Here is a 12,189-nt window from a genome sequence, read left to right on the forward strand (position 1 = left end):
GACGGCGGGGGGGGCGGAGGTGAGGAAAGAGGCAGGGTGCAGGCCGCGATGAAGGCAACAAGCTAGTTGGGAATGGCTTTTTGGAGGGCTTGAGAGCTGCAGCGCCAGTCACGCATGCAGCAATTGCACGCACACCTGGCATGGGCCATATCGCACTGCTCTCCGCGTGCCTCCCTGCCTGAAATCACCCATCTGTTGGTTGCCTCAAATAGTCACCGACGCCCTGTCCTCTCCTGCCAGTTGCGCGCCCCCTCCCACACACACACGCGCACTTCCCAACGTCCTTGTCCCGATCCTCAGGCACCTGAACAGGCCCTCCAGCTCCCCGGCCGCTTCCTGCACCGGGTTGAGCGCCACCTTCTCGGGGGTGGCCGCAAAGTGGCCCGCCTCCAGGCGGTCCTTGACCGCGCCCGCGTGGTCACTCAGGGCTGCCAGGCAGGTGGCAGCCTCCACAGCCACGGCCTGGGAATCGTCTTTCAGCAGCTGCAGGGCGGGGGACGGGGGGCAAACGTGAGTGTGGTGGCAAGTCACCAGGGCACATCAGGTGGCGGGAGGACGGCATATCATCAGGAAGGCTGCTATGACTTGCTCCGCAGGCCAGGGGGCGCGGCTACCTTGCCCTGTTGTCTCGGCGATTTTGATGGGACTGCATGATGGAGGCGGGGCCCAGGGAGCTTGTGGGGCTGCAAATGCGGTGCGCGTGAGGCAGCAGCGGCGGCGCACCTCCACAATGGCGGGGAGCGCGCGCTCTGCAGTGCGGCGCTGCACTTCGTAGGACTCATCGGTTGGCTCTATCAGCGCCTGCGGTAATTGAGGGAGAGGCGGCGCCAAACATTGGCGGCACTGCGATGTGAGTACGCACGTGGGCTTTCGCATGTAACTAGCTTACTTGTGCGGGTGAGAGCGCGAGCGTGCGCTTGCGTTCGTCTGCATGCGCGCATATGTGCGTTTGCGTGCACGCGCGCATAATTGTGTGCGTGCGTGAGTGTGTGCAAGCATGCTCACACGTCTGCATGTCAGCGAACAAGCGCTGACCGCACCGTAAGGCCGCGCAGCGCCCGCGCCTTGTCGGCTCCGTCCTCCTTGCCAGCCGCCTGCTCTAACGCATTGATGGCATCGTCTACCTCGTCCTCCTGGCGTGCCCTTTTCCTCTGGTCAGACATTGCTGCTCACTCGTGCGGCTTGCGCTGCCAGACGGTGTTGCTGCCCGTGTGGCACGCAGCGGCTGACAATTGGCACTCCAGTCACAGCTGGTCCCCAGCTGAGCTGCAAAACCGGTCGATACCCCGAACTGATGCTGTGAACAATGTACAGCAAACCGTGTGCAGGCACGCGGGCCTCGTCCCAATGAGTGAGTGTGGAACGCTTCCAGACTGCGATACCGTAAAGAGCAGGGCGGCCGTGACATATCGAAGCACCGATTTCGCGTACGATTGTAGACAAATTGCATATAAAATGTCTTTCAGAATTTTTGCGGATGATTCTGAACTACCGTAGATCTGAGATCTGTCTACTGTAAGCACTGTGTTTGCCGCAGTACCGTTGCTTCACTCCAGAAGTTTTTTTGGAAGCCGGTTTTTGGAATCAGGATATGGGTTGGGGCTGCGTTGTGACATCATGGTCGGCGTGGTCCCAGGCCCTACAGCAAAGCATTGACCACAACTCCCCCTCACCCCAACGCACACATTGCAATCCAGCACACCTGAGCAACACATGAGCCTATGGCCTTGTGCTTTGACGCTGAAATGCAGCAGGGAACGTTCAGAAAGATATGTGGCCCAATTGTTCGTGGGTTTGACATCCACACTGCACTTGCACATAGAGCGCCAGCAGCAGATGGTGGCGTGCATCGTGAGGGTGGTGCGGTTTGATGCAGCCTGCAGTCTGGCGGCTTTGCCTATCTTATGATGTCGCAGTGACTCCGAGAATCGACAATGCCTGCGCATTGCAAGCTATAGGATGCGTACTACGGCGGCGATGCTGGTGCCGCAGCCGAGTGTGTTGCGAGGCTGTGGGGCGCGTGCGTCCTGACAACATGCCGCTGACCCTTTTCAGCAACACAAACGCAGGGCCCCCATACATACATGTGGTGTCATCCCAATTTCTTTGCAAGCTGCAGTGTCTCTGCTGATGTAGCTGGTTCTGCGCTTCTGCCACGGAGGCCGCGCCTGTACCTTGTCCTGCCATCGCCCTGTCACCTGGCTGATGCTACTGCTGCTGGACGGCCGCTGCGGTCGCTACCAAAAGCTGGCTGCTGGTGGTGCCCTGTGCTTGACAGCTGGAAGGGCTGACAATGAACATGGAACGCACAACCATACATGATACATCTCGTCCAAACAAAGCTTGAGCTGAACGTGCAATTACAGTGGGCCTTCACGGGTGTGTCTAACCATCCAGCCCACCTGCTCAGCTGCCACGGTTACTACCGATCATCTTCCAGCAACACCCGGACACGCGTCACCGCCAGTTTCCGCTGCCGGTTCTCCACCATCTCGCGGAGGGTCGCCGCCTGGCCCTTCTCCGTCAGAATGAAGACGTAGGGCTCACCACTCGCCGCCCCAGGCCGCGGCCTGACCCAGCCCCGGTGCTTCATGTAATCGATGACTTGCTTCAGGTGCCGGGTAGACCGGATGCCTCCACGGCCGACGCCCTCCTCAACTGGCAGGGCTGCGAACAGCTCGTGCCTCGTCAGCGGCTGCTTGGCTGCACGCATGGCTTCCATGACCGCGAACGAGCGCACCGACGCGTTCAGATCCCTCTCTTTTTGCTTGATGGCATTCATCTCCATTTTTTCCTGAAGTCTGATAGGAGCGTTTAGCTTTTTGATCCGCTGCCGCTCCTGCTTCTCCAACAAGCGCTGCTTCAGTTCCTGCGCCCGCTGGCTTCGCCCCGCCGTGCCTCGCTGCTGCCTCTGTTGCTTTTGGACTGCAGCCGACAAGCTGAACCACCGGCAAGGCGCAAAGCTTGCGCGGGCCAGGATGCCAGTGCCGGGAAGGTAGCCACTGCCGATGCTGTTGCCGCCGCTGCCGCTGCCGCTGAGGCTGCTGCTGCCGCTGAGGCTGCCGCTGCCGCTGAGGCTGTCCCTGCCGCTCGTGCTGCCGCTGCTGCTCGCGCTGCCGCTGCTGCCGCTGCTGCTGCCGCTGTGGCTGCACGCTGCGCCCCACGCAGCCGCAACAGCGTCACATGCGTGCCACGCGGCAGGCCACTGCAAGGAGGCCGCGAAGGCGGCCGTGGGCACACCTGCCCGGCCTAGTGCGAGCATTGTGCGATCTCAGATGAGGGATCAACGGGGAGACTGGCGCAGAGTAACCATAGACGCAGGTGCTAAAGAGTGCGTGCTGTCTTCGAGGTGTTGAAGCGGGCCGCTGTTTTTCATATCACCTAGCACCTCGACGCAGTGAAGCGGGCGCACACCTCGATGAACACAAGCACAATACAAGTTCGGTAGTGGAAGTATTTGGCCCGCCTGCTGCTTCCTGCTTGCGCTGACGACCACCTGCGGGCGGACACAATGCGCGCGCTCACGTGCGCACAAATAAACTTCCCCATCGTGGCATATTGCAAGTGCCAATGGCAACCAAGTGGTGAACCCCAAGCACATGCAACCTCATGTGCAATATATTCCACTCGAGTGTTCAGAAGTGGTTTCATACAATGGCACCGCTGCACACGTCGAGGCGCTGCTCGCATCCTTTTGATATCAAAAGGGTGCGAGGACAGGTGCAATTGCTAGCAGCAACCTGAAAGGCTCATACCTGGCGCAACCTTCAATTATTTGCAATTTGCGCAAGACTTCAATCCCCTCCAAGTTCCAGTATCAAAGGTAACGCAATGAAGGCAAACCGGCGCTGGCCTTGCACGCCGGACAGCGACGGCGATCCAACACGTGGTTGTCAAGTCTATTAGCTGGTCGTCGCAAAAACAAGTCTGACGCGGGCCGGAAGCTGATAAAAGGGCATACCATGGCAACTGCAACACTGTGACTCCCTTCAGCTGCTACAAAGCGCACGTCTCCATCAGCCTGTTTCCCATAAGCATATTCCTCTGGCAATCCTCGGGAACTTTGGGCCCCGAGGGAAATTTGCGTTTCCCGAACACCGGGATTCCTCCGGCAATCCTCGGGGATTTCTGGGGACCTCCAGGGGGTCCCCGGGATTCCTCGGGGCCTCGTGAGGCTTTTGAGTTTGTTATCTCTGCATACACGTGATCATTCACACCCGCAGACAGCACACCTGACTGCACAATTCAAGCAAAGCTGTATGGGAGTGGGCGCGGGTTAAACAATGTCCTTTCAACAAACTGCGTCAGCTGGCCAGTCCACAAGCACATAAACGCACATTATGTATCACTACACCCGTTGTTGACCGCAAGGCAGCCAGGTCAGCACGGCAGCCCCGAAGGATCCCCGGGGGAATGGGAAACGCGTGAAATTTTATACAAAATGCATGATTTCCGAAGGGTTCCCGAGGGATTGATTTCAAGTCCCCGAGGGATTCAATGGGAAACAGGCTGCATGCCCCAGTTGACCAACTTGACCACGGCACGGAGGTGTGCGAATTTGCGAGTGTATTTGATCATATTATTTCACAAAGGTCTTAACGCTGGGTAGAGGTGAAAAGAAAAGTGAGCATTTGCGCAACAGGCTCGGAGCTCGCGTTTGCTGTTTTGCTCGCAAGTTTTGTGGGAGGCGCATGGATGGCGCGCTTCTTGGGAATAGTTGCCAATATCCTGCTGTTGACAGCGCTGGTAGCTTCAACGGCAGCACGGACTACGCGACCTACAGCGGCGCCCTTGCGCAAGCTGCTTCTTCGCAGACGGAGCGGCACACAAGGCAGAAGCCAAAGGGGAGCCGCCGTCTTGCAAACGGCAGCAACACAGCGCGACATCCGCCAAACTATTGTCAGCGCGCGCCTACTGTCATGCGACTGGCCCCAGGCCTTGTCAGAGGAGGACGGCAGCGCACAGGGCAAGTCGCCCGTGGCCACCATCCAGGTTGAGTGCGTGTTTGCAGATGCAGACCCAGCAGTTTTAAGCGCGGACCCTGAGTCTGTGCCAGCAGTCATGGCAATCAAGGGTATGCCCCTGGAGCAGTGTGCCCTTGGTGTGCCCCTTCAGCTGCCGTACCTGCTGCGCCTCAGGGCCGCCGCATCACCCGCTCTGCCGGGTGCTCTGAGAGAGGTGGTGGCCAGCACGCCGCTGGTGGGCACGCGGCGAAGCATGGAGGAGCAGCTTGGAGGAACTGTGGTGTTGCGGCACTGCATTGTGGACGTTGTTGGCCATGACGGGTGAGCGTTGCAAGGGCTACGCGCTGCTGCTGCTGTGCGTCATGTGGGACAAGCTGCTGCTCACAGTCTGCCAATCGTCCGCACTTGTTGCGCGCTTTGAGCCTTTGAGTCTCCAAGAAAGCAGACCCTGCATGTCAAATCCAAATCCCTGCTCCTTCCTTGGCCGCTTGCAAATGCAGAATATCTGACCTCAGGAAGAGGAGACTTTTGCACGATGCAGCCGACGGCATCACTCCAGCGACAGACTCGAGCAGCAATAGTGCAAGTAGCAGTGGCGCTGGTGGCAGCAGCAACAGCAGCGGCGGTAGCAGCGGCGGCAGCAGCGGCGGCGGCGGCAGCAGCAGCAGTAGCGGCACCACCACCACCAGCAGCGGTGGTTCGGCACTATGCTCCCTGCCCAGTGATGCGGGGCCTTGCGGCGCTGTTGTGTACCGCTGGCATTTTGACTCTGGACGGGGAACCTGCCGGCGCTTTGTATTTGGTGGCTGCGGCGGAAATGCCAACAACTTTGAAGACGCAGCAGTCTGCATCAAGGCGTGCAGCGACACCACTGTAGATGTGCCAGCGAGCGCCGCTGCTGCTTCAGCAGGCGGCGCGGTGTCGGCACAGCCACAGCCAGCAGCACCTGGTGATGCAGGCCAGGTGATGGTGACCGCAGTTACACAGGGTAATTCGGCAGTGGCGACATCGGCCATCCAGTTGAAGCCACCCAGCACATTCGTGGCAGGTCCTGGGGACGTATTCACAGTTGCCCAGGCGACGGACGGCTTTTCGCCGATCGCTGCACCTGGCAGCACACCAGCCAATGGCACAGCTGCTCCGCCAGCATCCCCGCCACAACCGGGCCCTGTAGGGGATGAATCAGGATCAACGGAGGCTGTCAGCGGCCAGCCACAAGAGCCCTACCTGAACCTCACCGCTGCGGCTGATGCCTCGGGATCCAGCACAACCGGTGACACCACAGGACCTCTGGCACCATCCCCGGCGTCGTCCCCGATTGACCAGCCTGCGCCCAACCCTGAGTCACAGAGCCCCATTCCTGGAGTCTTTGATGTCACACCTGCAACTGTCGCCGCCGCTCCAGAGGTTGGCGATGGCGCCAGAACTGGCGGGGCGGATGAGTTGGATGCTCCTGTGCCAGGCGTTTTTGACCTGGTGGGCGTGAGGGGCCCCGGGACACACGGGCCTGGCAGCGTCTCATCTCCAAGGCCCATTTGAGTTTTCTCACCAGTGCTGAGCTGCTCCAGAACATTTCCACCAACATGCATCGTAAAGCACACATAGTACCCTGTCGTGCAGTGACACCGGCTGTCATTGCCAACTTGGAGTCTTGATGTGCTCAATGCTGGCAGCAACCTTGAAGGCGTGTGCAGATTTTGCAGGAGGTGTGCATCTGCTGTTCTGTGCAAATGCATATGTGTTCACCCTGGCGTGCCAACTGTTCTGTTGCACGTTGCATTTCTTGCCTTGCGAATCGCTGCAATGCCGCAGGATGTTCAGGTTTCATGACAAAATTCCTTGGCAAAGTGATTTCCACTCACTAGTTGTCCCTGTGTGCTCAGGTGTGTGAGAGACATGTACGTGTGTGTGCGCATGGCCGTCACGCAGTGGACACAAGAATGTGTATGTAACACTTGAACAGGTGGCTAAGATCAGGGTGTGGCAAGTACCCAGCAAGCTGGCCACGCACTCAAACAAGCGCGTCTTCGCTCCACATTTCCACAGCCATGCTCAGCAGAACGACTTTCAAGAATCACAGCGCATGTGTGCTGACTGGCAGGGTTGAGACACTGTATCCTCCAAGTGCTATGTATGCGCGCTCAAACATACCGCTCAACCAATGTCCTTGCGTGGTTGCAAGACAATAAGCCACCACCAACCCCATGCAAAGGCAACCAAACTCGTGCCGTCCTTGACTCTTCAACGTATGGCGGCAGGCGTCTTCTCAGTGGCCCAGCTCCTCCTGCTTAAGCTGGCGGCCGCGACTTTCAGTGGCTGGCCACACCTGTCTCAAGGAGCCCCTACAGAGGGGCACCCACTTCACAGGGAGTCGAGCCTGGCCAGCACACCCGCCAGCACGCGGCAGCAGTGGTCAATCTCCTCGTCGCTGATGACCAGCGGGGGCACCAGCCGCACCACGTCGCCCTTGCCGGCCGTGATGATGAGCAGGCCCTCGGCGCGGGCTGCCTCCACGACCTTGCCGGCCATCACGTCCAGCTGCACGCCCACAAGCAGGCCCACGCCGCGCACCTCCAAAACATGGGGGTTGCCCGCGGTGGCCGCGCGCAGGCCGGCGCGCAGGCGCTCGCCCTTGGCCTCCACCGAGGCGAGGAAGGCCGGGTCGCTGATGACGTCCACCACGGCGGTTGCGGTGGCGCACACCAGGGGGTTGCCCGCAAACGTGGACCCGTGGTCGCCTGAGGAGGGAGAGGGAGAGAAGTAGGCCGCGCGGGGGATGTATGTGGAGGCGCGGCGGTACGAGTGTGTGAGCAATGGTTTGAAACCGTGCGCAAATGACGGTAGTTGGCATGGGTGGTGAGTGCACTGCAACCTGGTAACGCATGATTAGGAAATGCCAGCATACGCACACCTGCTCACTGAATGGACTCTGCACGCTGTCCTGCGTGCGTCTCCACACGTCTTGCCCCCACTCTGGCCCGCCCGCCGCCCTGCCAAACCCCCAGCCCCACCCCCCTCCCGCTGCCAACCGCCCACCCGGCTTCATGACGTCCGCGACCGCCTGCTTCAGCAGCACCGCGCCAATGGGCAGCCCCCCTGCCAGCGGCTTGGCCAGGCTCATGACGTCGGGCTCAACGCCATAGTTCTCGTAGCCCCACAGCTTGCCGGTGCGCCCCAGGCCGCACTGCACCTCGTCAAACACCAGCAGGGCGCCCGCCTCGTCACAAAGGGAGCGCAGGCCAGACAGGAACGCCACCTGGCTGGGGGTGCAGCCGCCCTCACCCTGGTTTTTTGGGGCGGCAGGGAAGGTGTATGTCATTTAGCAGAGGGCAGGCTGGGCTGGGCTGGGGGTTGGGCAGGCCAGGCTTGTGGTTGAGCACAGTCAACGTGGAACCCGGCTGGAGCACCAAGAGGCCAGCCTTGATGCCTCATGCTTGTCTGACCGACCATCTCCGCCCTGGACCCCCCACTCCTCCCTCCAAAAAAGCACCTGAACAGGCTCCACGAACACTGCGGCGGTGCTGCCCTTCTTGATGGCGGCCGCCGCAGACTCCAGGTTGTTGTACTCCGCCAGGACGTGGCCCGGCATGACGGGCAGGAAGGGGCTCTTGTACTGCTCCTTGTACGTCAAGGCCAGGGCACCCTGGGTTGGACGACACGGGTGGGTAAGAGGGAGGATTGGGAGTAGGAATCCTGATTAGCAGGTGGTTGGGGAGTGTGGCAGTACCACAGCAGAAGATCCGCAAATTGGCGAAGGGACGACATCAGGGATGATACTGGATATCAACTGGTGCAGCAGGCTAAGGTACGTGCGCATGGCCCTTATGTGCCTGCTGCGGCAGGCATGCCTGCGGGCAAGGCGCGGGAAACGGCGCGAAACGGCCGCCTCTCCACGTCCATCCCTCCTCTATCTGTCGGAGGTGTCTCCTCTTGCCCCCTCACCATGGTGCGCCCATGAAAGCAGTTGGTAAACGACACGATCTCGTGGGGCGCTGTGGCGTGGGGGTCGTAAGGGTCGATGCCGGCATGCACGCGGGCGTACTTGCGTGCAAACTTGATGGCGGCCTCGTTGGCCTCAGTGCCACTGTTGCAAAAGAATACCTTGTCGGCGAAGGACTTCTCCACCAGGCGCTTGGCCAGCTCAACCTGGTGAGAGGGGGGGGGGGGCGTAGGCGGGTCTGTGAAGGGCCCGCCCCAGATGGGCACGTGAGAAAAAGCATAGCAGCACAAAGTCTGGCAGCCTGACCGAAGGGAGTTGTTGGGTAGAGCGAGCTATGAAAAGGCCTGAAATGTGTCAGTGGCTAGCAAGTTGACACGGGTCTCGCCCGTGTGGCTTCCCCCTTGTCAAGTCATCCTGCACCCAGCCCACTGTGTCCGCCTGACCTGGGGTACGGTGTGGAATAGGTTGCTTGTGTGAGACAAGATGCCGGCCTGGCGCGACAGGGCCTCGTACCAGCGTGCGTCACCATGGCCAAGCGCGTTCACGGCGATGCCTGCAGCAACATGGGGTGTTGGGGGCGTTGTCAGCCACGATGAAACGGGATGCCATACCACAGCTCACAAAAAACAAAGGCCCATCATAGGTAACCTGGAGTGCGCCCAGTCTGCCAGGCAGACGCAAGGGTAGCTCGCCTGGGCAGGGTGGGGCTGAGAGTGGACCAGTGGGCGTCCAGTGCCTTGCACCAATCGCACAGCGCAATACAGTAGCAAGTGCGCAACTCCGCTTGCACAGCTGCAGTGCGCTGCCCTGATCGCGCCAGGCCTACAGCTCCAAAAGCTTGGCCGCTTGCCCGTGCAGCGTGCGCACTTCTGTCGACAGCCGCAATTGCAGCAGTAACAGCAGCGGCGGCAGCAGCCCACCAGCCAAGCAGCAGGCCTCCAACCCCCGTAATCGACCCCCTGCCCTCCTCAGCGCTGCGCCCACCCGCGGCCATGTCGAGGTACTCCTTGCCGCCCGCGTCATAGAGCTTGGCGCCCTCGCCGCGCACAAACACCACGTCAGCCGGCCGCGCGTACGTCTGCAGCACGTACTTTGCCTGTGGGTGCGGGCAGGAAAGCACAGAGCGCAAGCGTGGGCAACTGGACTGTTCAGTGCACGCTAAACATGCCGGCGGGCCCCTGGCATTGCACTTGACTCATGCGAGTGAACCCGGCACCGGCCTGGGCACAGTTTGTTATGGCACACCTCCTCCCCGACGACATGCGATGTGAAGCTGGCGGCGTCCTGGGTGGCGCTCGTGGGGCTGCTCTCCACCGCGGCCGCCGCGCGAACACGCAGGGGGCCACGCGGCGGGGCGGGACGCGCCGGGCGCGCGCGAGCAGCGCCAAGCTGCTTGGGGGCGCGCAGCTGCTGCATGCTGTTCCCGTGCAGTTGGCTCGACTTGATACCCTGCAGTCGATGGAACAGACGACACAGCACAAAGCTCAGCATATCAATGTATCTGTTTGACACGCCTGCTTTCGTGGCTGCGACCCCGCCGCCACCAGAGCGCCATGTGACGGCCGGCACGGCGGACTCCACAGCTGGCGGCTACCACACATCGCGTCGCGCGTGCGACAACTTGTAAAATACAAGTGAAATGCAGGAGGGTGCACGCCAGTAGGAGAGCGAGTCTGCGGAGACAAGCCCTGGATCACGCCCCTTGCAGCACGTTGGCAAGCGCAGGTCAAGACACGCACCGTGGGGAGCAAGACCACGTTCTCCTTCGCGTTTCCGCTCGACCTATAATGCGGGCGCCAAGCGCGCCTCGGTCGGATGAGAGCAGTCGAGTTGACGAATGTAGATCAAATGAGTGAGAACAACGAAGCTCAGCTTTACAGTGTGGATGAGCTCACCTTGCCTGTACACTATACTGTTCGCCTTCACAAAGCTCCCAATTATGTTCCGACATGTTTTGTCGCCCATCAAGGTCTGCTGGTCAGCTTCTCAGCTTTGCCGCCGTCCTGTGCATGTGCAGCATTGCAAGTGCGTTGAAACCTTTTTGCATGACTATCGGCTGTTAATCCGCTCAAATTATGGTTTATGATGCTGTCGCATCTTGAATAACAACTTTCTACGTGCCGTTTTGTCTCCCGCCCGCCGACCGTCCGCACCGCGACGAGCGCGTCGCCCTGAACCCGACCGGCATGAGACCAGGAGCGGCCGGGGGGCCGGGCGGGGCCGGGGCACGGGCGCACGCGAACTAGACAAAGCATGGCAATTAATGCACCCTGCCGCCAGCGCACCACTTACACTCGCACCCGCCCGCCCGCTCCCGTTTGCAAACACTGCCAGCTGCGTGCTGGAGAACCTGTCCGATTTCCAGGGCACCGTGTGTGCACGTGGAGCTGCTGCAGGCATAGCACAGTGGCGCCAGTGGCTGAGGTGGAATTTGCGGAGAAACTCGACGAACGGGCAGCTACAGGGCTGTTACGACAGCAGCTCCTGTGCATGGATGGGGTGTGCACAAATTAAGCAAGGGGATCATGGGGACCTTCAGCAGGCGGCTGTTGCTCGGGTTTTGACCGCAGTCGCGTCCGTCAGCAGCGGCATGAGTGCAGCCAGGTGCGCGTCGCCGAGCTGCGCGCGACGGCATCCCTTCTGGCGAACGAGCGATGGCAGCGGCCGACGCCGGGTTCGGGGACGCACATGCAGGAGGTGCGGGGGCTGCGGCAAGCGATCCAGCTGCCATGCGGCAGGGCGTCCAAGCAGCTGCAACTGTGCCAATAACAATCAGGGAGAAGCCGCGACCCGGTCCGGTTACATCAAGGGGCAGCCACCAGTGACGAAGCAGCAAGGGCCCCTTGCTTACCCCGCCCGGCGCGAATAAAAGGCGCATGCGGCCACGCTGCAACTAACCCCCGGTGCGCGGCCTGTCAACTCTAGTGCGCGGCCTGCTTGTGGCACCCAATCGCCTTGCAGGATTCCGCGATTCCCCAAATTCCTTGACGAACCTCGCCACATCACCGCGCAGAGCGCCCTATCACCGCTCTTCCCCCTACACACAGCGCCAATCCAGGGAAGTGGGCGGGCCGGCCCGCCGGGCCCCCCTCTGCCCTGCAGCACCCTGTCAATACTACCGCAGCGGCAAGCCCGTCCCCCAGACCGCCGCAGCACGCCCCGCCTGAAGCGCGCCCCCCTCCCAGCTTTCCTTTCGCCCTTGCAATGTGGACCGCACACTCTGACTCGGACGACAGCACCTCGAGGCGACTGTGCGCGATGAAGACTGCGTGCGCCCCGTCTTCA

General features: G+C 60.9%; 3 protein-coding genes across 3 annotated transcripts in view; all 3 read right to left on the bottom strand.

The window, feature by feature from the left end:
* Nucleotides 1-1,163, bottom strand: part of MNEG_0565 (hypothetical protein) — a gene marked incomplete at both ends in the record, with an annotated part of 2,951 nt that extends 1,788 nt beyond the window's left edge. Inside the window, 3 exons of the mRNA XM_014050943.1 lie at nucleotides 305-483; nucleotides 724-801; nucleotides 1,041-1,163. Of these exons, the coding sequence (XP_013906397.1) occupies nucleotides 305-483; nucleotides 724-801; nucleotides 1,041-1,163 (380 nt within the window). The remainder of the gene's footprint in view (nucleotides 1-304; nucleotides 484-723; nucleotides 802-1,040) is intronic.
* A 1,259-nt stretch (nucleotides 1,164-2,422) lies between these two features.
* Nucleotides 2,423-2,788, bottom strand: MNEG_0566 (hypothetical protein; the record flags this gene model as incomplete). The annotated part of the gene is made up of 1 exon (XM_014050944.1): nucleotides 2,423-2,788. One exon carries the CDS (start codon nucleotides 2,786-2,788, stop codon nucleotides 2,423-2,425), a length of 366 nt encoding a protein of 121 aa, XP_013906398.1.
* A 4,537-nt stretch (nucleotides 2,789-7,325) lies between these two features.
* On the bottom strand, nucleotides 7,326-10,320 carry MNEG_0567 (hypothetical protein; the record flags this gene model as incomplete). Its single annotated transcript, XM_014050945.1, has 7 exons — nucleotides 7,326-7,702; nucleotides 8,001-8,247; nucleotides 8,455-8,607; nucleotides 8,907-9,110; nucleotides 9,348-9,457; nucleotides 9,889-10,000; nucleotides 10,150-10,320. 7 exons carry the CDS (start codon nucleotides 10,318-10,320, stop codon nucleotides 7,326-7,328), a joined length of 1,374 nt encoding a protein of 457 aa, XP_013906399.1.
* Between the last annotated feature and the right edge of the window lie 1,869 nt (nucleotides 10,321-12,189).

Source organism: Monoraphidium neglectum (assembly GCF_000611645.1).
Source record: "Monoraphidium neglectum strain SAG 48.87 unplaced genomic scaffold scaffold00048, whole genome shotgun sequence".
Classification (NCBI taxonomy): Eukaryota; Viridiplantae; Chlorophyta; class Chlorophyceae; order Sphaeropleales; family Selenastraceae; genus Monoraphidium; species Monoraphidium neglectum.